Source organism: Silurus aristotelis (genome assembly GCF_946808225.1).
Source record: "Silurus aristotelis genome assembly, chromosome: 15".
Classification (NCBI taxonomy): Eukaryota; Metazoa; Chordata; class Actinopteri; order Siluriformes; family Siluridae; genus Silurus; species Silurus aristotelis.
This window is the reverse complement of record NC_139588.1, coordinates 8393083-8420047: the sequence shown is the minus strand read 5'-3', so window position 1 is coordinate 8420047 and position 26965 is coordinate 8393083. Positions and strand designations below refer to the sequence as shown.

The 26965-nt window shown below is 38.4% G+C and overlaps 1 protein-coding gene across 2 annotated transcripts; it reads right to left on the bottom strand.

The window, feature by feature from the left end:
* Positions 1-3249: 3249 nt before the first annotated feature.
* Positions 3250-26613, bottom strand: oma1 (OMA1 zinc metallopeptidase). Of its 2 annotated transcripts, none has more exons than XM_083563347.1 (8): positions 25791-26608; positions 20259-20487; positions 16534-16707; positions 16071-16178; positions 14670-14798; positions 13622-13696; positions 11507-11656; positions 3250-4607 (listed from the first exon to the last, which is right to left on the bottom strand). In XM_083563347.1, the coding sequence occupies exons 1-8, from the start codon at positions 26117-26119 to the stop codon at positions 4407-4409; spliced, it is 1395 nt and encodes a 464-aa protein (XP_083419473.1). In that variant the 5' UTR covers positions 26120-26608; the 3' UTR covers positions 3250-4406. The 2 variants fall into 2 exon arrangements, 1 of the variants encoding a protein (XP_083419473.1); XR_014537073.1 differs by lacking the exon at positions 3250-4607 and adding an exon at positions 8389-8687 and having other exon boundaries at positions 8775-11656; positions 25791-26613.
* Positions 26614-26965: the final 352 nt, after the last annotated feature.

The following is a 26965-nucleotide window of genomic DNA, read 5'->3' as shown; positions in this document are numbered from 1 at the left end:
GTGGGTCAGGATTCTGTACCAGAAGCATCAGGGAGAGACCAATTTCATAGGTGTGGTGCTTAAAGTACCCCCTCCACCCCACCTCACCCCTTAGAAGATGTACGACACAAAATTTCAAGCCTTTAAATTGTACTAGATGTATTGCTACGACCAGCTGCCAAGTGACATTGAATGATGTGCTTTTGGAAAAAGAAATTCCAGGCTGCCCCACATTCCCTTTCCAGCTCCTTTAATCCACGTGTTCATTCTGCTGTCTGACCCGGAGACATTTTCTCATTTCGGAATGGATGAATGGTGATACTGGTGAAGGAAAACCACCGTTTTTTGTTTAGTTTTTTGACAGAAAAGAGAAATAATGGTGTACATTTTCAGCAGCAGCTTGTAATTGGAACTAGGACATGCACAAGGACCAGCTTACTGCAATACAAGAGAATAGCTGTCAATTTCTCGTGAAGAAACCGAAAAACAGACAACAAGCTGTTGATGTAACACACTTTCAAAACACAAAAGGAGGGAAGTATGAATCGTAGGCATAAAAGACACGACTGGAAGCACTGAAACATGGCCCTGGACATGGTGCTAGTCTCTTTTTTTAGATTAAATATTCAGTCAAACAGCAGGTGGGTGATGTTGTGAGATGAACCTTATAAAAAGGGGGTTAAAGTTCAACGTAAACAGCATGATGGGAAACTGTATGGACACCTACACACTGGGACATGTACCAATTCCTGCCTGCCCACACATGTCTTTATACTGACTTCAATAAAGGATAGAGAAGAAGCGCTAGAACATAAGACACATTTGGTCGGAAATCCCTCAGCACTCCGGTCTTCCGGCAGAACTCAATTTCCATTCTGATCCTTTTACACAAACTGGCATTAAGGCTCAGAGTTCAGGAGAATTCATTGTTCATACCGCATTGACATTCATCCCTCGAACCCAAGACTGTCCGTGCAAGTGTGACCATCTAGTCAGCATCGTTGTGCTTTGTGTCAGAGATGGTTATTTGAGAAAACCAGTAGTATCAGGATGAAATCGAAGATGGAAATTAATTGCGCTTGTAATGGTTAATGTAATGGCAGGTTGCGAATCAGTAATTTTAGACCCTTTTTTTCAGGTTGGATATTGTGAATAAGAAGCGAGATGAGGCAGACCAGGGTTTTCTTTGGTAAGGCATTTGGAAAGTCATTCATATCGCCATAGCAACCATAGATTGGTTGAATAGTTGCCCGTTTTTACATTTATACATTACACAACCACTATACAGTGGTGTGAAAAAGTGTTTGCCTTCTTCCTGATTTCTTTTTTTTTTTTTAGCATGTTTGTCACACTTTAATGTTTCAGATCAAACTAATTAAAATATTAATTAAAATAATAACACAGGTGAATACAACATACTGTTTTAAATAAAGGTTTTTATTAAGTGTTTGCCCCCTAAACCTAATAACTGGTGGGCAACTTGCAATGAGTCTGTTACAGCGCTGTGGAAGAATTTTGCGACATTGAAGGTTTTTCGAGCATGAACCGCCTTTTTAAGGTCATGCCACAGCATCTCAATAGGATTCAGGTCAGGACTTTGACTAGGCCTCTCCAAAGTCTTCATTTTGTTTTTCTTTAGGCATTTAGAGGTGGACTTGCTGGTGTGTTTTGGATCATTGTCCTGCTGCAGAACCCAAGTTCGCTTCAGTTTGAGGTCACATTTTTATGTAAACAGCAGAATTCATGGTTCCATTTATCACAGCAAGTCTTCCAGGTCCTGAAGCAGCAAAACAGCCCCAGACTATCACACTACCACCACCATATTCTACTGTTGGTATGATGATCTTTTTCTGAAATGCCGTGTTACTTGTACACCAGACGTAATGGGACACACACCATCCAAAAAGTTCAACTTTTGTCTCATCAGTCCACAGAGTATTTTCCTAAAAGTCTTGGGGATCATCAAGATGTTTGCTGGTAAAACTGAGACGAGCCTTTATGTTCTTTTTGCTCAGCAGCGGTTTTCGTCTTGGAACTCTGCCATGCAGACCATTTTTGCCCAGTATCTTTCTTATGGTAGAGTCATGAACACTGACCTTAACTGAGGCAATCCTATTTAAGAGATTTCTTGATTGTGAACAGGTGTAGCAGTAATTAAGCCTGGGTGTGTAGAGAAATTGAACTCAGGTGTGATAAACCACAGTTTTAACAGGAGGGCAAACACTTTTTCAAACAGGGCCATATTTTTTCACTTTCAAACACTTTTTCACACCACTGTACGAACTTCCTTTGGCACATACAATTCATTTCAATACTTGGGATCAATCAGTCCAAAGACGGTTCTTTGAGGAACGTACAGTCAAAAGTATGAAGCCAATACATGCCATAAGCTCTTCTGCATGGTCTGTATGATGAACATTCAAATCTTCACCTAAAAATCCACACCTCTTTTTCCAGCTTTCTCACATCTCCTTATAATCTCCCTCCAGGCCTCTATTCTCCTCTCCTCGTTCTAATTGACTTTGTGGGTGACAGCAAGCATCTTGATGTTCTTTACACAATTTTACAGCTGGTAATGAGTTTCTGCTTCAGCTCTCCCATGGGAACAAAGCCGGCCAAGGGAGTATAGCCGTGCTTGAAAAGTACAGGAAGCACTTACAACACGCTACCAATTTTCACCAAAACACACTGGCAAGATACCTGCACTGTATTAGCAGCCACTGCAGGGCTTCCCGGGAGTCTCCTGTGACAGGTGCCTGTCTAGCACAATGCCCAGGAAGAGACACGTCAACTTTAATAACCACACTCGGCCGAAAAAGGCAAGAATAGAAATGTTTATTGTTTTTTAATTCCTTTTCCTTTCACCAGAGCTACAACCTGCACATTAGGTATATTTCACAGCTTTAAAAGAAAGAAAATAGACAGTTTTTCTTTCCATGTAAATAATTTGATACAAAAATGTACATTTATTGCCTGTTCTTTTTTTTTTTCTTTAAACAAAGTTATCAAAGAGAAATTCTATGCATCACACTAATAATTTTTTTTACACACACACACACACACACACACACACACACACACACACACACACACACACACACACACACACATATTAGGGGTGTAACGGTACACAAAATTCACGGTTCGGTATGTACCTCGGTTTTTAATTTAGTAGTCACGGTTCAGTTTAATTTTGGTACAGTGGGGGGGGGGGGGGGGTAATCAATTACTTGATTATATCAAGTAATAAGAACAAATAATAGGAACAATTTTATTAGATAGTTTACATTTGTCTGACCTCATTTTGGTAACAGGTGTGTGTGTGTGTGTGTGTGTTTTACATTTCATATTTAATAATAGATAATAAATGATCTACTAGTTCTACTACTTAAATCTCTTTCTTCTATCCGTCATTCATTCACTCACTCGGATATGCGGAATTGTCAGGATTTTCTCCTTTTAAGAGAAATTCTTAAAGCTGGACATAAAACGCTAAAGAATCCATGGTTCCTGGTTAACGGCTAATGCTATGGATTCTTTAGCCTTTTAATGTATGCGCAATACAGATCTTATTTCCGTTACTGAAACGCTGCGCTAACTCAAGTTTCTTTTTTTATACCCCGGCATATTGTTGTGTGTGTTTTCATGTTTATTAATAATTAAAAAATTCTCTCAACGTCCGAAACTAAGACTAAACAAACTTGCTGTCCGCCACTTAATACATTCCTGAGGAAACTCTGCATGTAAAAAGGATTACATTCGATAAACGTGTGCGCTGGACCGAAAGCCCTGTACTGAAAAATATCTGTACGAATACGTACAAGGTTACACCCCTAATATATCATATAATATGAATTTTTATTAAGTAAAAAGTACAGATATTAGTGTAAAAATATGTAATGAGTGAAAGTTCATTACTTCCCACCTCTGAAGCACATGCACCTAGATGTCCTATGCATTTACATAGATATATTTGATAACTACAATAAGTTTACAATATCTTTGCATAGGGATAAACTGCTGTGATTTATAAAGCATAAATACACTATTAGAATTCAGTAACCACCATGGAGAGGTCAGTGCTAGCAGCTTATTTGTAAATAAATTAAGGCAACTACAACTTTATCTGCATGGGCAATTATGCTAATCCGAAGGTTTAAGCTAATCAAACCCGTGCTTACAGTCGCAACCTTAATATGATATTATTAGCTAGAAAGTCACACATTTCTTGGGTAAAACAGACCCATCATCTTCATGTTTACTTCATGATGATTTGTCAGTATAAATATTACAGTACATTTCTGTCTGATTGTCAGTGAACTACAGGGTTACCAACCAAACAGAGAAATTTGATTAAACATAGTACTGATAAATAGTATGCGGAATCAAATCAAATGTACCTTCTGGTTTCTATTCGTTTTTGGTCTTTATGCAGCAGGTTCCATGTCTTTTTTACTGAGCAGAGTGTGCTGGGTTCCTTCTGCTCGTTCTCTCTCCTTTGACTCTTTTGCTTTGTTTTTTTGTTTCTCGTTGTCCTCCAGGAGCAGTTGCGCAACCTTGGCAAACACAACCCGGGGATCGGGGTCAGTAAAAGCAGGGCAGCCGCATCTCGCACGGAGCTCTATAGCCTGGAGTAACAAAACAAGCGGATACACAAGACACACATGACTTTTGAGCTCACATTCGACTAAATCCGGTGTAGATTACACATCTTATGGAAGTTTAATACCAAAAACCAAGGTGTCAGACGTAAAAATATAAAATATAAAACCTACTTAGGCTAAAGGTCCGACTCACGGAAACATTTGTACATGGGACTGATCCTTGACCTCCGTTTGGGTCAAAGGACAAGTGCCAGAATACAAGTTAGCTATATAATAAAAGAATGGTATATAAGCAAGGCTGTTAGACTGCACCAGTTCTGAAACACAGCTAAAGAACAATAAGTGGTTGATAAGGTCACGTAGCGAAATGCTTTAGCAGGTCAAATTTTTATTCCGAAGCAGCACTGTGGGAAAAAATCTAAAAAGCAGCTCTCCAGCAAAGTCTTTTCATTAGCCTGGCAGAGAGTCGGATTTAAGGAGCTCGCAGATCAGGCCATTAAAAGGAATTCAAGGCACTTGATAAAAGAGTGCTTATCCAAAGCTTATTGGGTAACATTTACCCAAAGGATGGCACTAAAGCAGCACATCCCTCAGTTTCCTCTAGTCAGGTTGAAGAACCGATATCTGTTTTAGAAAATCAGATGCAAAGGCAGCAATGCAGAGATCAGTACCTGCTACAAAAACAACAAAAAGGTTCTTTCATGGAAAAGTAACATTCCTGGCTTTTACATAAGAACAACATTGTGGTTGGGTTTCAATGAGATTAAAATCTTAACAATGACTCCAATTGAGCATTAAGCATGAGAAAGTGAAATACACGTGATGGCTTTGAGTAGTGAAAAATGACCTGGAACATCAAATGGACTTTAATCCAGTACTTGATCTCAATAATGCTCTTGTAGCTGAATGAGCACAAACGAATGGTGAAAAGAATGGAGCTTATTATATCGGAAAATAGGGAATAAATCTGAAATGAAATGTTCAAAAATGCACTCGATTGTGATGGTCAGGTCTCCAAAAGCGTTTTTGGGACATTTTATACATTCAAATCATTTCTTACACATCAGAACAGAGGTGGGAAGTAATGAAGAACAAATAACTTCTTTACTGTACTTAAGTAGATTTTTCTGGTATCAGTACTTCACTATTTTTTATAACTTTTTTAACTTTTATTCATTAAATTTTTTCTACACAAATATCTCTACTTTTTACTTCTTACATTTTTACACCAGACTCATTACTTTCGTTTTAATCTGTTTGGTGACATGATCAATATTTTTTCTTCTCATTGCACCGTTTTAGAGCCCATCAACCTATTTCTTGTCATCGCGCGGCTTTTTCAATCTACCACTGGTGTATCATTTCCTGGCTCTCACACACCACAGACGTAGGCTAGATTACGAAGCAAACAATGAGCCCGACAGACGGCAACAAGAAGTATGGGGTTAACGTGGATGAGGCAGAGGGAGTCAGCGATGTAAACATGACTGAGAACTGAGACATTCCTGATCTCCTGATCATCATCTTTTCACTGCTTGTGTTCTATATGGTGGATGTTCAGCCTCAACACATTCATTAGATAACAACATTTTAAATACTTTTGTATTAATATATTAATATGATGTGGGGTCCAGTTACCAGCGTGACACTAAAACAGGTAGTAGTAATGGCAACTTTTTACTTAAGTACATGTCAGAGCCCAAACTTCTTTACTTTACTTGAGTGAAAAAGTGGTCTTTTATATTATAACTTTTACCAGAATCTTTTAAAACATGAGTATCTGTACTTCTGCTTGAGTGAAGGATATGTGTACTTTTGCATCTCTGCATCAGACATATACAGATCAGTTTAAGCACGTTACCATATGCCAAAATAAAATTTAGCAAATGAATAAATGTTAATGTATTTGACTATAAATTTCTTCCCCGTCACTAGTATTTACTACGAGAGAGAGAAAGATAGTGACAGATTTAAGTTTTACTTTCCATGATCCATGACTGACAGAGGAGCATCTTGGCAGCAGGGATTTAAATATTTAACAATTTCTGGGAGATTCTGTAAAAGTATATTCTGTTCTTATCTAATTCTGTACCATAATCTTTGATTGTTTTTTCGGTGCATCAGTGTTAGCTGTACTCGTGCTCAACTCTCTGACACACGCACACACGCGCGATTTGACTATCAGTCGACTGAATTCAAGACTTGTCCATTCTGATTTGAATATGTAAATCCGTAGTCAAGGACACCCTTAAAAATTTTTACCAAGACCACTCACCACCTCTAAACACTACACACACTCCAGTTTCCACAGGGTGAAGAGACTTTATATTCTTTTTTTTTTTTTTTATCCAAAAGAATTACTGTAACGAGCAACAATGAAGCTGACCGATTACTGTGGTACTGATAATTAAGTAGCGCATGACAGATGCATCTCTTTTATTGAAGAAGAAAAAAAAAAATGAATGAAGAGAATGAAGTGGGGTCTTTTGACAGGACACACTTGACTCTGGAGTGGTGCAGGTGCACTAAGATTGTGAAAGGGTATAAACACACACAAGCTTAATAGACAATTAACATCTTTACCATCTGTTCCCCTAGTGTTTAAGACACCTCAGTGCCAGTATACATGCAGAATCCTCTCACTCACTGCTTCGGGTTCACACTGAAGGTTAAGTAAGCCTCTGCGTGTGACTAACACACACACACACACACACACACACACACACACACACACACACACACACACACACACACACACACACACACACACACACACACACACACACACACACACACACACACACACACACACACACACACACACACACACACACACACACACACGCCCATGCAGCACATTTCCCAGCCACCTCTAACACTTTGCATCATATATTAAAGAGCCATTTTGTGGAGCCGGTGGCTTGTGACGGGAGAGATAGTGGTGCATGTTCTTGTAAATGAGTGTCCTCCACATTCAACTCACTCACACACACATTTACTCATTCGGGTGCTTTCTCTTATTCTCTGCATCATACTGAGCTCTTCATCCACACACACAAACACACTTACATATTGATTCATCGACAACAAAAAGGAAGGTGTTGCTGACGATTTCAGGCAGAGCTTGAACTGTGTTGAGCCGCACAAGATTGAAAACAACAAAGTCTAAAGCCGTATGCATCTCCTCGATGTGGAATTTATAGTGCGAGGAATTAATGTAAACCTCCTTTCCTGCTTTAAAGGAACACCCCGATCTGAGGAGAAATAAGCTTGAAACTAGCCATTTAAACAAAACCCCTTTCATATATTGTAAGATCTTACTTATACATACTTGTATGTAATTGTATTAGATTTGCAACACAATGTGATTTTTTTATATTTATTTATTTATTTTAAATCACATTGTAATGATTGTAATTAACATGCAGACCAGGAACACCTCACAAGAGCTGCAGTATGGAGATGCTCTAAACCAGTAGTCAAGACGTCACAATTTGGCCCTCGTCAAACTCAAACGGAAATCCTTACGCTCGCCCATTTTTCCTGCTTCTGACACGTCAACTTTAAAGATAAAATGTTCACTTGCTGGCAAATAAATCCCTTACAATAACAGGTGCCATGATGAGGAGATAGTCAGTGTAAAGTACTTATATAAAAGTATTGGAACAGACTATTCTTTGTATATAATCTCATCTTGTTCCAAAAACGTTGCCATGGCTTGCTGACTAAGTGCAAACATGACAGTGTTTCCACCAGTGGTGGACAGTAACAAAGTAAATGTAATTCATTTATGTACCACAGTAGGTTTTTTTTTCTCTATGTATTTGTACTTTACTGAATTATTTCCATTTGGTAAAACTCTTACTTTTTACTCAATTACATTTAGGGAAATCAATTATTTTTATTTATGAGCGGATAAAGAACGTAGCGGGTCACCAATCAGAATCGAGCACATGCTCGGTTTTAAACTTGTTTTAATTGCCACTTGGTGGTTTCTACTTATCACCAACATACAGTTCAACAAAGCAAGCAGAACATTTAGAGAGGAATAAATGATTGAAGAAACTTCTGACTCGAACAACACCCGTGACCTTGAAGAAGGTTCTGGGTTCATAATAATTTGAATAGATATCAATCAGTGTTTGACTCATTAATATTATTCTATTAATAGATCAGTGTGCTGAGAGTAACAGAGTCTTTTCACATAAACTGACTTTATTAAGAGTAAAAACAGTAATAAATCATAGTACTTTGGATACTTAGGTAAATTTGAAGGTAAATACTTTTGTACTTTTACTCAAGTGAAAGTTTAAAGGGGACACTTTTACTGGAGTCATATTTTACCTTCTATCTCCAAGTACATCGTACTTCGTCCACCACACACCCAAGAACACCAAACTTACCATCATATTTACATATCTACTTACCCTTAGGCCTAGCTAATGAATTAATGAATTAATGATGACATTGTATAAATTGTTTTATAAGTGCCCTTTTTCCGCCACGCCAACCTACTGTTGGTTTTCTTTGACGCACCCCAATAATCGTGAATATTCATGCATCTGACCCAGAAGGTTTATTAAATATTCATTCGCTTGGTATTGGCTTTCTCAGCAAAAGGTGAGGCATTATTTATGATCATAAAACCCTGAGTTGTGCTGTATGTTGATTGACCGCAATGGGCCCTGCACAGTACGCCCAGTTACTATCTATTACGCTGATTTACGGTAATGAATCTCATACACCATGTAAATAAAATCCAGTGATTTTAAACAGTCGTAACAATAATTTTATTGCCACCGAACTGAAGAAACCATGTTAGCTTCAGGTTTTCCTCCAGTCCGTCAATGCTAAATTAATTCATCTACTTTTACTACTTTTACTTTTTCTAATTTTCGCTCAAAATTTCACTCTAAAGACCAAAGCTCGGAAATAATGTGCGCCTAAAAGCTGGTGCATAAGGAAGAATTTTGACCAGCAACAAGACAGTATGTTTGTCCTGATTGGCTAATTAGTAGTAATCCAGTAGACTTCATTTTGGAACACCATGGAAACCAGGTTTTTTTTCCCCCATCTGAATTAATTTTTGATTTCACAGCTACACTTCTTTATTTTTAAGTGAATACAATTTTAAAACATGGTAATGGAATGAAGTAGTAATCTCATCATGTCTTGTTCTTGGAAGCACGCCAGTCGATCTGAGCACGCCTCCACTGCTCCCTCAGTGAGTACAGCCACACTCGTGTGTCATTAAACAAAGCACTAAGAAAGTCTCGGGGAAAATCTGAATGAATAATTTAGCCTCTAACAAAGCATTTCGCCTGGCGCTGACGAAACATGGACTTGCTAAGCACGCATGAGCTGAAACGCACACCCTGCGTGTGTGTGTCGGCGTGTACATGTTTAAACACTAATGGGTGCACAGGAGCAGGGTGGTCTCCAGACGTCTTGTTAGTCTGGATCCAGTCTGGAAATCTCAGACAGGCCTGGAAGCTCCGCACAGCCCGATTCTGACTGCTTTGAGTCTCTGATGCCTCCGGGTTACTGTATGTTGTATTATACATTAAAAGCAATCCTGAGATCATTTTCAAAACATAATTCAGCTCAAGTATACATTTGCTAGAGTTTTTGCTTTGTTTAGGAAGTCGAAGAGTCAAGCAGGGCGATTTAAGGTGCAGCTTAATATGCGGAAATATAAACAAAGGGATAACACACACAAAAAAAAAAACCATCACAGAGTAGCAGCGGTGTAATTATACTGGGATTCTGAAGAAGCAAGACGGAATGAGGGATTTATTAGGCAGCAAGTAAACATTTTGCCCTCAAAGTTGACGTGTTAAAAGCAGGAAAAATGATCGAGCGTAAGGATTTAAACGAGTTTGACAAGGGACAAATTGTGACGTCTAGACGACTGGATCAGAGCATCTCCAAAACTGCAGCTCTGGTGGGCTTTCCCAGTCTGCAGTGGTCAGTATCTATCAAAAGTGACAGGGTCATGGGCAGCTGAGGCTCATTGATGCACGTGGGGAGTGAAGGCTGGTCCGTGTGGTCCGATCCAACAGACGGAACCTCTGTAGCGCAAATTGCTGGAGAAGTTAATGCTATTAATCTTTGACGGGTCTGAACTGTTTTAGCAGCAAAAGGAAACCAACACAATATTAGGCAGGTGGTCATAATGTTATGCCTGATTGGTGTACATCACTTCGTATAAACTCCAGTGTGTTTATCCTGCGAAATCCTGTGAAAACACCAATGCACCTTATGATCCTGGATGCTCTCGCACTCGCCACTACTAGTGGAGCTGTTAACCTACTAGCCAGCATGGTCTGGCCTATTAATAGCGCTTTATGTGCAGACAGAGAGGAGTGGAGCTTCTCACTGCGGTGACGGTTTATATGCTGCATCATGGTTGTTTATGTATATTAACGCCTTCTTGCTGCAAACACTTACAGTTTTGTCTGTAACCACCTCACCGCTTTCATTTATACTATATTTATACATATATACTACTATTTAACGCTACGGCTTGCTTGCTGCTGTTGCGTCTGTAAAGCGAGGTCACAGTATAAAGCTTCAGCTAACCAGCTGTTTGTACGTATACCGTGAACGGTTCAACATCTCAACTGACTTCAATAGTTGCATATTTTTTACACATTTCTAACATTGTTACATACCTTTTTCTTGTGTAACTTGATTTTGATGCTTGGAACCCCCTAAATATGACCCCTTTAATAACACTTTATAATTTCCACCACTTTTACAATATTTTTTAAATTACAAAACTTTGGCTATGCTTGATGAACCCCTGATGGAATCCTATAAGAAGTAAGGGGAAAGGAGTTTAAGCCAGGAAGATGTGTATGTTTGTGTATACTATAATAGCACGAGTTGTGTGATAGTACACAAAAAACGTGTGGTGTTACCTCAGGGACGAGGTGGTCCAGGTTTGAGATGCGGGTGCGGTGGGAGGGGTGAGTGGAACACCACTCAGGCAGGGTTGGCTCTCCTGCTATTTGCTCAAATAACTCCATCTTCTGCCAGACCACTGGCCCGGCTCTCACATCCACACATGCCTAAGAAAAAAAAGAAAGAGTGAGAATGAGAATTAATACTGTAATGAATAAAAAATGTCTATAAATAAGCAGATTGGACAACCCTACACTTCACCACCACTTCTTACATTTTTTCATTGACACCCCCCTTTTTTGGGGGGGTAGTATGAAAGAATGTAACGGAATGGTGGATATTAAATAAAATAAAATAAAAAACTGCTTCACTATAGCATATAATATGATACCTAACCCCTAAAAAGATTAGCTTTAGTATGATGAAATCATGTTTACATTGGTTATTTTCATTATGTGTATAATGGCTTTGTATGGACTGACATTATCAGTGCCGTAATAATTATTGAAAAGTACAAAATGTATTGAGAAAAGGTTATTACTGTATTTGAGTAATGTACACCACCTTTCCTTTTATTGTAGTTGAATTTTTAATAAACAGAAACATAGACAAGAAAAGAATACATTATTAAAAAAACAAAAAAACAAACAAACAGTGTCAGGATCCCAATTTGCCTATTAGAACCTAATTTTTACTTTGAGTATATAATAAAATCTGATATATTTTACAGTTTTATAAAGATGGAGATCTTGCAGTATATACATTGACATTTATGGCATTTGCCAGATGCCCTTATCCAGGCCAAACTTATTAATACAACTGAGCAGCTAAGGGTTTAGGTAATTGCTTAAGGGTCCAAACAGCGGATGTTTGCTGGGATTTGAACTCATGAACTTCGATCAGTAGGTCATGAATACAAAGGTTACATTTTAACTAAGCTACAAAAGCCCACATCAAGAACTGCTTGATCTCATCCATAAAGCCGAAATAATACGATGTTGGATATTGGCAACAAATTTCCTGCACAATAGATTTTAGTTTGTGGTAAAAATAAACAAGCAAACAAACAAATCAATCAGTACATGTTTCCAATGTAATTTGTGTGCAAGTGAATTACGATTTAAAAAAAAAAAAATTGAATGAATGATGTAAATGTTTAAACGGGACATTCGAACAAGTCTGGCTGGCGGAGCCACGCTATCATCTTTCTGATCACCTCTCTGGGTTGTGTGTACTGTTACACACTCCGTGTACACTGCACTGACATTCACCCTTAGTGTGTAAGTGTGCTTCCCTTCAGTCTCACATCAATTCACACATCTTCCAGCACACTCTCTGCCCTTTTGTAGGGGGGGGAGAAAAAAAGAAAAAAGAAGAACAAGCCACCTATCTGCTTGAGGCCTGGAATTATGAGAGAGCGAGATGGCACAGCATGCATCACAGGATACACTGCTCTACCCAGCAAGAGTCGCGTGTGTGTGTTTTCACTGCCATCTAGTGGATATGGTTTTTATCATAAAACTACTAATCTACAATCTACAGTCTGTAATGACAAGGGTTAGAGTGTTTTCTGTGTCATGATGCAGCAAACCGGTTCAGATTATTTTCTAACGTTCCTATTAAAATACACTATATAGACAAAAGTATTAGGACACCGGCTCTTCCAGCCATTTGTGTGTTTGGAGACACACAATAGTATAGGATGTCTTTGGGTGGAGTAGCATTACATTTTCTCTTCACTTGAACTACAAAACCCAATCCTGTTCCAGAGTGACAATGCCCCTGTGCACAAAGCCAGCTCCATTAAGATGATATTTACATGGGTTGAAGTGGAAGATCTTGAATTGCCTGCTATAAAGCTCTGACCTCTTAAACACCTTTGAGAGGAATGTGATCACTGACCGCACTCCAGGCCTCCTTACCGTACATCAGTATCTGACTTTACTAACACCTTTGTGGCTGAATGAGCACAAATCTCCATTAAAATCTAGTGGGACATCTTACAAGAAGAGTGGAGATTATTATAAGAGCAAATGTGGAATGGGATGTTCAGAAAGCACATACGAATCTTATGCTCAGGTGTCCACGAACATTTGTTTCTTTAGGAAGGCTGTATAAGTGTGTGTAAGTACCTTAGCCGCCAGCTGCAGTCCAACTTGATCAGCCTCTGCCTCCAGTTTCCGACTGTAAGGCCTGTTTAACGAGAACTAAAACAGAGCTGGTGTCAGTCTACTGATCATCATCAACATTTATTCATGTATTAAATATTATAATTAGTTGTTTAACTGCCATATACTGTCAATGATATACCTAATTGCGCCGTATGATATTGATTTTTACCATTTACCCTAAATAAGAATACAATATTTTCCAATATACACTATTACAAAAGTATTGGGACACCTGACTTTCCCAGCCATGTGTGGTAGGCACACAGTCTTTGGATACAGCAGCATGACATTTTTCCTTCGCCTGAACTAGGAGACCCAAACCTGTTCCAGCATGACAATTTCCTGTTGCTGACAATTGCTGTTCCAGCAAACTCAATGAAGATATGCCTTGCATGGGTTGAAGTAGAAGATCTGCTATAGATTCCTGACCTAAGCACTGTTGAACACCAGTGGGATGAACTGAACCGCTGACTGTACCCCAGGCCTCCTCGCCTCACATATATCAATACCTGACTTTACTAACACCCTTGTGTCTAAATGAGCACAAATCTCCACAAAATCAAAATCTTCCCAGAAGAGTGACAGGGATTATGAGAGCAAACTATACTTATGACAAGGTGTCCACAAACCTTTGGCAATATGTATTTGTATATATTGTATAGATGTCACTTTAATGACAATTAGTGGCAGTGTACAGTTTATTTATGAACAACCAAAAAGCAGAGTTTATTGGGGAAAAAAAAAACAAAGAACGTGGAAGACAATGAAACCGGACAAAAGCGTCTAGTTTATAGCTAAGCGTGTGATTTATTAGCACGGCGGTGTTTCGTGTATAAAACAAAGTATGTGCTGTGCAAAAAAACCTGTCAATCAATGTCCGAAAATTTAGTATGGAGGAAAAACTGCCGACTCAATATGCTTTCGAGTTTCACCCGAATATATTCAATGCAAAAAAAAGATCACATTACACCGTTTACATGGATGTAGTACATGAAAACACGAGTCTCACCTCGACAAGTTTGCCTTGAATCCACTGGCCCAACAAAGCGAGACTGTCTCGAGGACAGATCGCCCAAATCATTGTCAAAAGGATCATGGAGAGCAAATCCAGCAAATGAGACAAACTAGCCTGCTCTGCCTGTGAACACACACACACACACACACACACACACACACACACACACACACACACACAGAGAGAGAAGAGAGATTTTGGTGCACATTATTGTAAATTTCACAATACATTTTTTCCAGTTATATGCAAAACCTTGGCCAAGCAAAAAAAAAAAAAAAACCCATCCCATGCTGACTAGTCAGATGAATCAGTAATTGTGCCAGATCTCTAACAACATGAATGCAACAATAAGGCCGAGTGCCTGGGCGAACATCATTAGCGGAATGTGCCGCAATGCAGATGTCATCAGAGCTTTGTATCACCTGCAGGACTCGTCAAAACAATTCCTCATTTCAGTCCAGCAGTCAAAATCCTTAAAATGCACTTCACTCATTCATTCTCAGCTGCGTCTCAGTGCAGATAAGCATGACACTCGTCTAATAAAGATCCACTCTCTTCTCTCTCTCTATATCCTCTGCCAAACCCTCTCACGCAGTCACACAGAGCCCGGAGGTAAACATTTAATAGAGACAGATAAAGATCTGGAGTCTTCAGATGACTGACAAGGCTATAACATACTCGCGCTCGTTGCTGAAACTGCTGAATTGTAATTGGATTTTTTTTTTGTTTTTTTTTTTGACGAACCATAATGGTTTCACTTGAGACTCTGTGTTCCTCTGCAGCGCTGTGACACCGTCAAATAATAAAAGAACTCCAAGAGGTTTATGCAAACACCTCCGAGTTGTGTAAAAAGAGTGCAAAAAATGTTCTGGTTTTTATAAAGTACTTTAAATAGGGCTGCAGAAAAGGGGTTATATATTCTGCAATATTTTTTATGTCTTTTTAGAAAAAGAAAAATAAATAAATAAAAAAAATTATTGAAAATCTTACAACAAAAAAAAAAAAAACACGCTGCTAAATCCCTGTTTTTCCATCTCTGATCATCAGGCTGATGTAGACTAGTTTATCTTTATGCGTTATTTAATTCCAAGCGTGATGCAACGGCACTGAAACGGCACACTGATGTTTAAACTGCGCCCCTAAACACACTAAGCGCTTTTTAAAGAAGACTCTCGCTTCGTTCCAATTTAACGCCTGTACTGAGATGAAAGCGGAACTTGGTGCGAGCAAAAGAGAGATAAAACAGGCCATTTAGACGCGACGAAGGGTGTTTTCCTTCCTAAACAGAACGCAGCGGGACAGCGACGATTACGAGAGGATGTTAATGTGTCTACGTGTTACATTCTACTCGGAAGGATTTCTCCACGACAGCCAGCATGAAGGTGTGGCACTTACGGCGTGGCCGAGCAGAGCATGGGCCATCTCATGCCCCAGGATGATACTCAGCTGATGGATATCTCCAACAAGCTCCAGCATTCCTGTAAAGACAAATATCCTCCCATTCTTTTGCAAACACGCACACACACACATTCCCATTATCCTCCTTCAGATCTTCCATTGACATAATTATTAATGAAAAAAAAAAAATCACAATGTGCAGACCTTATGTATCTTACATATAAAGTATAGTAGTATAATAATTAAAATCCATTCATTTGTTCTTCCTCTTTTCAAATTATTTCCTCAGCAAGGCCAAAACTGTCCCTTATGCCCGCAACACACACACACACACACACACACACACACACACACACACACATTCACATACACACACACTTTTACATTCTTCTACTATTTGTACAGTCTCACCAAATTTTTTCTCACCATTTTTTATACAATATCTTCCAATGTCACTTACAGGCATGACGTATGCATTGGCAATGGGCTTCTCTATCACATGAACAGTCCAGGGGACAGATTTAAACTCTTCAATATCCTGGTTTCGATCAGCTAAGTGTTGGACCACTCTCATAACCACTTGATGCCTGGGGTCATTTTCGGGGATGAGCGAATCCTCGAATTCTTCCAAGTACTGGTTAGGAGATAAAAAATAAATAAATAAATACAGTAAATCTCGTCCTCGGTTACCTCGACAACCCTATTAAGTCGACGTTTTTGAAGTGGAACCGCCAAATTCTCGCTTTTTCTAAGCATTTTTATCGGTTATGTCGACTTTTTTTTTATGTCGCCGAACCCTGATATCTCGAGCACAAGGGGGGAAAATGTGCCATTTAACGTCGGTTATCTCGGTGCAGCCGCAGAAGAACTCGCGGAAGTGGCGGAAAAATCAAACCTTACAGCTGCTACAGGTGTTGTATTGTATACTGGTGAATCTCTGCTGTTAGTTAGTGTTTGTGTTCGTAGTGTTAGTAGGGGCGCGGCGCGGCTTTGGGAAGAAAAGAGCAGCCGGTGAGAGAGTGCCGGTGGGAAGGCACGTACCGGGATACGCATGCGCGATAACAACGACCGCCGTGAACCGACATATACCAACAATAACGGACAGTGAGAGTGTGGAAGTTTAAATAGGAGCTGGTGATGATGCTAAACGAGCACCATATGTGCGCGATTGAAGCCGGGAGCTTCAGAGAAAGCGGCCGAAAAAGCACCTGACACGCTGAAGGGGGCCGAAGGGGGCGTGGCAGGTGGATTCCTGACAGATAAACATGTACTGTATGTACATTTTTATAGCATGCCTTCATCAAACAAATCGCGGCAACGCTGTTGTGTAAAAAACCCTTCAAAAACACGTGCATGCACATTCTCATTTATTAACGCACATCATGTACATAAAGAAATTTCAAGCACGTTAATATACTGCCGCCATATTGATTTTCGTTTATCTCGATCATCGGTTATCTCGATGCTTTTTGGCGTCCCCTAGGACATCGACATAACCGGGTTCCACTGTAAATCACATGAATATAACAAATAAAAGCTCACACGTGATAAATCTTTGTAGTAATCAAGCCAGCTGGCCTCTACGCCCATGTCAATTTGCAGAATGGTATGGTCTTCTCAAGATCACTGTTTGATGCCATGTTTTTTTTGTTGTTTTTTATATTTTTTAACCAAGCAATAGAATAAGGTAACTAACTGCTATACACTATACTGTATTGCCAAAAGTATTGGGTCACCTGGTCATGTGTTTGGTGATTTTTGAGCATTGCATTCCACATTTAGTCCCATTTTTCTCTTATAATTCTCTCCACTCTTCTGGGAAGATGTTCCACTAGATTTTGGAGTGTGTTTATGGATATTTGTGTTCATCAGACACAGGGGCATTATAAAAGGCAGGTAGTGATGTAGGTGAGGAGACCTGGGGTGCAGTCAGTGTTCCAATTCATCCCAAAAGGTGTTCAGTAGGGATGAGATCAGAGCTCTATAGCAGGCCACTCAAGATCTTCCTCTACAAAGCATGTAAACCAGATCTTCAAGGAGCTCACTTTGTGCCCAGGGGCATTGCCATGCTGGAACAGGTTTTGGGTTTTCAAGTTCAAGTGAATGCAAAATCTTATTATAGCGCATCTAAAGAGTCATATAGATTTGATTACCTCCAGCTTTGTGGTAAAAATTTTGGAAAAGAACCACATATAGCAGGAAAGAAGATGTGTCCCAGTACATATTACAATATAGTGTTTTTTTTTTTTTTTTAATACCTGTCATATCTGATGTGTGTATTATTTTGCAACATGCAGTTTATAAAAGTTTACAGTTAATAAATGTTTTTATTGAGGGAAAACTAGATCCAAAACTACATGGCTTTGTGTGAAAAAGTGTTGAAACTGTGGTTTATCACACCTGAGTTCAATTTCTCTAGCCACACCCAGGCCTGATTACTGCAGAAAGTAAGAAATCAGGAAGGTAGCAAACACTTTTTCACACCACTGTACATAAATGTACAGATGTTGGTGGAAAAGAACATAATAAACGGTTAAACGTTGTTTCTGTTTTGCATACTCTTGGCATCTGGACAGTTTGTTTTTCCAAATATTCAACATAAATACTTTGTCGTGCTGCTTATGAAACTTGCCAAAGGTGTTTTATTTCTAGTTCTAGGTGTTTTTTCTGACTTTGTGATCCAGTTTATCCCAGAGCAGTTTAACAGGATTTAGGTGTGGTGACTGGGCAGGCCATTCCATAATACCATGAACACTCCAGCCGACTGTTTTCTCTCTAAATAACGCTTACAGAGCTTGGACTTCTGTTTTGGGTCATTGTCTTGTTCTAGGGTGAAGTCGTTTCCAATGCAGACAGAATTGCAGGGTGTTGAAGTATGGAACGGTAGCCATTTTGGTTCAGGATTCCTTTCACCCGGGAATAAGTCGCCAAAATTTCCTGCTCCAAAACAACCCCGAGCCATTAAGCTTCCATCTACATGTTTGACTGTGGGGTTGAAACAGTCTGTTACATCTCCTCTCACGTTCCCCCTGTTTTTTAAAGTTCTTCTGTTTGAGCCAAAACAACTTTCTTCCACTCATTCAGTGTCCAATTATTGTGTTTTTACCTTTTCCAGGTTTAAGGTTCAATAACAAACAAACAAAAGGAACATGCATATGTCTCAAAAACCACAAAAGACCAGGTGCATCCATATTTCTCACAGGCACTGTAGCTCTAGTGGTTGTAAATGCAGCAGTAGTGGTAGTGGTAGTATGGGAGATGTAGTTTAATTGGTAGTGATGGTTTACTATAGTTGAAGTTTAGTGATAGCAATGCCAGTAGAAGAATTATAGGGGAAGTAGTACAATAAAAAATTGCATCATCAGTTGTAGCACAGGACTGGGAGTAGTTGTATAGCAGTACTATAGTAGAAGTAGTAGCAGTTGTAGTATTATAGTGGTTATAGTAGTATAGCAGAGGAGGAGGAGGAAAAGTAGCAGCAGTAGAAGTGTAGTAATAGAGAAGTAGCAGCAGTAATTGCATTAGATATAATAGTATTAGACACAGCAGTAGCAGCACGACAATAATAGTAGTAGTATTACAGAGGTAACTGTAGTCTAGTACATGGGTCTTGTGCGCGCGATGTTTTGTTTGAAGAAAAAAATTAACACGGATAAAAACATCAAAGGTAAAATGTTATGTAAAGCGCTATTAAAATTTAAGCTGAAGTTCATGTAAATGTATAACAGTCCACCGGATAATAAAAGAAAAATGTATGAAACTGCAAATCTATTAAAACAAAAGACAACAGTGAACAACTTAATAAATTGCGATTTGCAAAATATATGTTTGTTATGATGAATAAATCTTTTTGAAAGATATGAAAACATACAGACGATGATGCATGTACAACAACAACAGGGTTCTAATTGTCTTAACATAATATAACTAGTGTAATATGAGTGGTTTCTATTAATATCAGAGGCTTTGTTTGACACATTTTAAATCGCGGGTCCCTGCCCCATGTCTCTATCGCCTAAGGTGTCCTTGACCTGAAAAACTTTAAAGACCCCTGGTCTAGTAGAAGACGCAGCAGCAATACTATAGTAGTATTACCTGTAGTAGTAGTAATAGAAGCAGGATTAACAGTATAATAGTAGTAATTTAACAATTATTCTATAGAACAAATTAAGAGAAAACTCCTACCATTTCTGAAGCATGTTCGCTCAGTTTAATAAAGTTGTCCCTGGTGAAAACGAGAAATCTGCTTCTGCCAGTCAAAGGACTTTCTTCCACGTGGGTAAAGCAGAAAAGCGCAATGAAGAGCAGCACCACTGTGCTAACTCCGGTCAGATGCCATCGCCGCTGCCATGCCCACTCTCGAAAGAGCTGCTTCTTTTTGGGAGGTAAAGCCTTCCACCATTTCCTGATGCTTCTACAAAACAGAGACGAGAAACTTCAGACAGTTTCTGCAACCTCAGGAACTCCAACAACGATCAATACAATAATTATATTGATAAACTAGGGATGCACATAAGATATATGCATATCAATGCTCTTGTTACAAAGGCTTATTCAAATAAACAAAAACAAAATAAGTAGTCTTTAATTTGATTTTAACACTTTATATTAATATTTCCTTAAGTGTTGTTTCTTTTTCCAAATGTGACTGCTAATAAATAAGTCTGGCACTAACACTAGCTCGCACACTACATTATTAAGTTTCAAATTTTAGTTGTCATATGTACAAATAATTATTTCCCCCACTGTTCTGATGTCAGTGACAGTTTGTACAATGAAATTCTTAAGTGAGTCTCCAAGCAAACTACAGCAAGTATTTATATATATATATATATATATATATATATATATATATATATATATATATATATATATATATATAAACAATATATTAAACAATATAAAAAAATCGAAAGAAGAAAAAGGAGAGAAAAGTAATAATGAGGCATAAAGTTCTTATTATTTACAAGTGAGTGCAGAAGTGTCTGTATATATATATATATATATTAAGAACAATATGAATTCATATAATACACAGGTGCAAGTTTTCCCATCTTTCCTGAGGTGTGAAAATAGATTACAGTGGAACCTCGAAGCTCGCGGCCTCAGCGCTCGTGACCTCGCATGCTCGCGACTTTCATTCCGACCGGCGACTCTCATTCAGATCGGCTCGTGAGCAACCGCGAGCTGCTCAAAACGCTAGTTTTAACATTTCTAATCAAGGTTTATCTCATTAAAATTGTCTAATAATTAAGTGTTATGGAGTGAAATAGTGTTATTTACTCATTTAAATCGATTTCGTATAGTGTTCTTTGGGTTTTACTGGGTTGGTAGGGGCGTATCAAAAGGTCGCGAAAATTCGGAACTCGCGACCGGTCTTAGTCCCTAATCCTCGCGAGCTCCGAGGTTCCACTGTATTTACAATTAAAAATTTGACTTTTTTACTGCTGTTACACTAATGGCATGTTACTAATTTCTGCGATTCTGTAAAGTTAATATCAGTCAGTAAGCTGAATAGCCATTTAGGGGAATTTATGCTATTTAGAAAATATACAAATATAGGTCCCCTGGTGGTCTAGTGGTTAAGATGCAGCGCTCCCACGGCTGCGACCCGGGTTCGATTCCCGGTCAGGGAACCATCCCCAGCCACTCTTAGTGCCGGTCCCAAGCCCGGATAAATTGGGGAGGGTTGCGTTAGGAAGGGCATCCAGCGTAAAACATGTGACAAAATCAAACGTGCGGAGGATCCGCTGTGGCGACCCCTAACGGGAGAAGCCGAAAAGAAAGAAAGAAAGAAAATATATGAGCTGCATTCTGTGTCTCCTTTAGGTGCATTTGTTTGATTGTTTAATTGTTCTTTTAATGCCATGCCAGGATTGATGGCTATTTTCATAGCAGGATTACAATAAGCAATAGAGGCTTACAGTGTTTGGCCTGTGGCAAAAGTCAATAGGTATATGAAGTCCTTCATTTTAATTCTCAGTAAGAATTCCAGTAGTTTCTTTGGCAATACATTTTGAAGTAAAACGTGTGTATTGAAACGTGTGTAAATTGTGAGTATTGCAGTCCGTTACTATTTGTTTGCTGGTCACGTTTGTTCTCCTGTGGGTAGGTATGATGCAAACCAAATAGCACAAGGATCAACCTCCACGTGCCAAGAGTCTCCTAGTGTGGTTTATTTACTGATTAAATCTGATTAGGTTTTCAGCCCATCAGTCATCACAAGCTCCTGTAGCTCAACATTTAATTTCCAACAGAATAGGGTCAGATGCACTATGCTGATAAAAATGCATTTTGACTGTTGAAATACCATAAATGTTATAATGATGTATTGTTTTTTGAATGGCTGTGTCACAGCTATGGTGGGGAGAATTTTATTGTTAGAAATGCTATAAAAAATACATTACAAAAAATCTATTATATTGAGTCAAGGGAGCAAAACATTGTGTGGTCAAATACACACTACACGCTAGCTCAGAGACATCCTATTACATCCTGCAGAAAAAAAAGGCAACCAAAAAGCCTCATCCTTAATTTTCTGACCGGGTTCTCACAGAGCCAAAGCAGGCTTTGCCCTTTAACAAGGCCTTGTCCTAAAACCTGTTCACACCTCAGTGTCAATACTAATTAGGGCTGCTGCTATTGATTATTTTAGTAATGGAGTATTCTACTTTCTTTATTAAAGAGCAATACTAAATATTCAACAGAAAATATGACGGGTCTCTTAAAATAAACAGGTAATTTGTTTTCTTTTTAGAACCATGTACATTTTATTGCACAGTAGAATAAATATGTTTTCTTTATGTTTTAGTTTAAAATTATCCCGAACTTATGGAAACTTTGTTGTTTTCTTTGGCCTGAATCATACGGAAGCAAGTTTCCGCCACATTAAGTTAAGTTTGCCTAATAACAACTTTTTTCGTGTTTATTTCTCGTAATTCTGACTTTATTTCTCGTAAGTATCCAACATTTCTGGCGCATCCACCGGTAACCGTGTTGTGGGCCTGAAGTTTGAAGCTGTTGGTGTATGAACAAGGCTCCTCTGCTTCATCTTGTTCCATCTCTTTCAGAGCTGATTGTTAGACAGAGCTCTATAAAGGGACCGGAGGCGGAGTTTGATTCTATTGATTGTAGCTCGTTTCATTTTCAATGTGTACAACTTACAGAGAATGAGATCTATAATTATATTCAAAGAAATAAATACATTAAAGTATAAGAATTTATTAAATAGTATGTACTAAAAAACTGTGATAAATATAATGAAAATGTTTTTGTAAGTATGATAGAACTTTGTTTTTAATTTAATTATTCCACTTAAGCTTCTTTTTAAAGCTTACAATAGTGAATGTGTTTAAATAAAAAGAATAACTTCCTGTCTCCTGGTAAACTGCAAACATACTGAGCAATTATCCGCCGGATCTATCATGAGAATCTGGGCAGTCGAGCATTCATCCCATACCTGTATGTTATATAACTGCCTCATTCTATAAGACTGGTTAATATGATACAAGAGAGGAAATTGAGAGAGCAGGTGAAAATAGGCAACAATTAGTCTGCGAAAATGTAGTATAGACAGCGTAGTCGTGTTCTTACCTCGCTTGGTAATGTGGAATTCTTATTATATTAACACGAAAGCAATATGACCTGCTTTCGAGCCTACCTCAGCATTCATCGAGTTCATGGATTCAGAACCATGGTCAGCTACGATTTGTACCTTTCCAGTGTTAATAATCGTAGTGGTCCTGCTAATCAAAGATTAAGAGATATTTTATTTACACCAAGTATACTAGAGCAGGAAACACATGTTATCAGCAGTCCGTTGCAGGTTAAATATGCACCACTGTTCAAAGCTATTAATAGCTATCATCTGTCTATTCAAATAAGGCAGAGTCTTAAAGGAAAAGGTCATACGGCAAAAAATAAGAGATATTTTTCAACTGCCGGCTTCTAACAGCTGGCTTCAGACAGCAATCTGCACAAGAAAAACCTTCAAAAAATTAAAAGCAGTGTATTTGATTGAAATGTTAATATAATTATTTATATAGTGATACATATTGTTTTTCAGAAGTTAAAGTATATGTATAGCAGTGTTTTTCAACGACTGATCCAGATAAAGGCCCTACTATGAGTGGAGGTCAAAAGAAAACAAAGATGGTTCGGGATCCATAGAGCTCATCAACAGATTTTGGAAAGGACATGACTTTGAAGGAGCAGGAGGAACTAACGGAACTGAGACAAAATCGTGGTTTAAAGCTAAGCTTTGATGATCAACCATTGGACAGTTGTTGGTTAACTGCTGCCAAGGAGTTTCCCATTCTGCTCTGTATTTCCCATATTTTGCTATCATTTTGCTTCCATTTTCCACGACATAATCTGTGTGAGGTGAGCTTTTCGAGCCTGACTGCTATAAAACCTAAAAACAGAGAGAGACTGAGAGCTGTTGATGAAAGACACACACAAAACTCTTCTTCGATTCCTGCTAGGATATCAGCTCTGTGTTCATCCAAACAGGCCCAGATTTCACACTGAGTTAAAATAAATAAATTGAGAGACTCTATTGTCATTATATCTACTTTATTAGACTACAGAGTGTCATTTATTTATATTTCTGGTTGGTGGTGTGCCTTGTGATTTTTTTCATTGAAAAAAGTGTACCGTGGCTCAAAAAGGTTGAAAAACACTGATGTATAGGACTGTGGATGTGAAACATTGAGGAAAATGGTAACCATATTTATTTTATATACTTTAAAGGACATTTATTCATATTATTCACAAATAGTGGGAACTAACTAAATAGAACTTACGATTAACAAAAAAACAGGCTTACGGAGGTAAACATCATCACAGCATTAGATGTTTGCTAGTTTTGCTTCCTTTAATCACTTCCCTAAGTTTGCTTTTACTTAATCACTTTTGCCCACAATTAGCTACATCTACTTGTAGAAAAATGTAAATTAACAATACCATAACTGGCACCCAGTCTTCACCCATAAACATGCCTGATATTAAGTCAAATTTGTTATTGTTTTTTTTAAGTGGCTGAAAAAATGCATATGAACAAAATTAAACTGGTCCAGACTTGTCACCAGACTTTGACTCAAGTGAAAGTCTGACATTGGGCCGATCTTGCCAAGTTAGATAAACCTGTCAGCTTTGCTATCTCAACATTGTTCTAAAAGACAAAATGACACAAGACATGCATTTTCATTTTGTATTACTAGCTTCAAAAGAGATAATACAAAAAAGAAAGACTGGCGAGGGAACAACTATTTATAACATCGTGCAGACATTCCACAGCATTAGATCTCACAATGAACAGTATCAGAACATGCTGTTATAACATTAGATTAGAGAAACTCATTGGTTCACACCACCCAGGTGTTGTTTATTTTTCTATAACAGCATGCCTTCAGTTCTAAGAAAAGAAAAGAAAAAAAAAAACAACAACAATTAAACCTCAGAAATGGTATTGGTTTTCACTACATACCATTAAAACTTTAACTTTAACAGTTAAACAGCTGTTGTTTGTTGCTCGTCTTGATTCTTATGATTATCACTCAATTTTACAGTCTTTGAGTGTTTTCAAAGGTGTTTGGTAACAATGTTTTTTTATTATTATTAATATTGTTGTTGTTTTTGTTTTCACCGGTGCATAAAAAAAAAATCATAATATGCAGTGCAAGGTTCTCCCTGGCACTGGTGTGTAAGGTGTCTCACCTGCCCAAGATGATGGCTGTGATCTTCTGCAGAGGTTTAACCAGCAGCCACAGCACCACTGCAGGAGGCGCCTGAAGTTTCTCAGAAGTGTGAAACTTCTTCACATGATCGCTGAATGCAGGACAGAAGACAGGAACCTGCCGGACATGGACAGGGAGTCTTTTGTAATAAATAAGAGGTTTTGTACTAAATTCTGCGTCTGATCGTAAATCAGAAAAGATGAATCCTGGATTTGTGGATCTGCAGGAGTGAGGAATTGATCTCTGATACAGAAGTCTACTGAGCGTCAGTGGAGACTTTTGACCAAAACGAATGCAAAATAAAGCCATTCTGGCCGGAATGTCAACTGTGGACAGACTGATAAACTACAGCAACTATGTCATTTAGTGGAAAACGCCAGCATGAGTTTGTAACCGCGTTTGGCAGAAGTGAAAGTTGTACCATAATATACTACAGAATGAAGCTGATATAAAACAGGAAGTAAAGGCGGTGTGGGATTTACGTTCTTCTTTTAATCTGACGCACTTCACAAAACTACGAAGGGAACCCTCAGATATGAAAGACTTATTCTCTGAATATCATTCAGGTCACACTGAAGAGTTTCACTACAGTCTACACTCGTCTTCTGCCCAAACCATCTGTCCATCCAGGAAGAGCGTTACATCAAAAACAGTCCATTCTGCTACAGCGCGCGTGAATATGGTTCCACCCGGAAGGTTTATCACAAATTATTTTATACTTAATCTTTTTTTTTTTTTCCTTCTCTATGTGCAATGCTGTATCCCTAATGGGCACAAACAACTGAAACAGCATTTCTTTTAAATTATGGAAGTAACACTATTCATCTTTGCTTTTGTGTAGTCTTCAGATTCATATAATGAATCTGAAGACTACACAAAAGCAAAGATGAATAGTGTTGTCTTCAGATTCATATAATGAAGCGAACTAGCTACAATATGTCTTTATTAATACAAAACCAGTCCAAAGGATTATTCCAGAGACCCAGACCAGAATAATTAATTCAGGAATACCGTATTTCGACTATAATCCCTAAATATATGACCACCAATGCTGGCCGAAAAGTTGAATAGAAGCACATACAGGATTGCAATGTTATGCAGATTCAAGCCACCACCGTGTAATGTACACCTCAGTCATCAGAATAAGATTAAAAT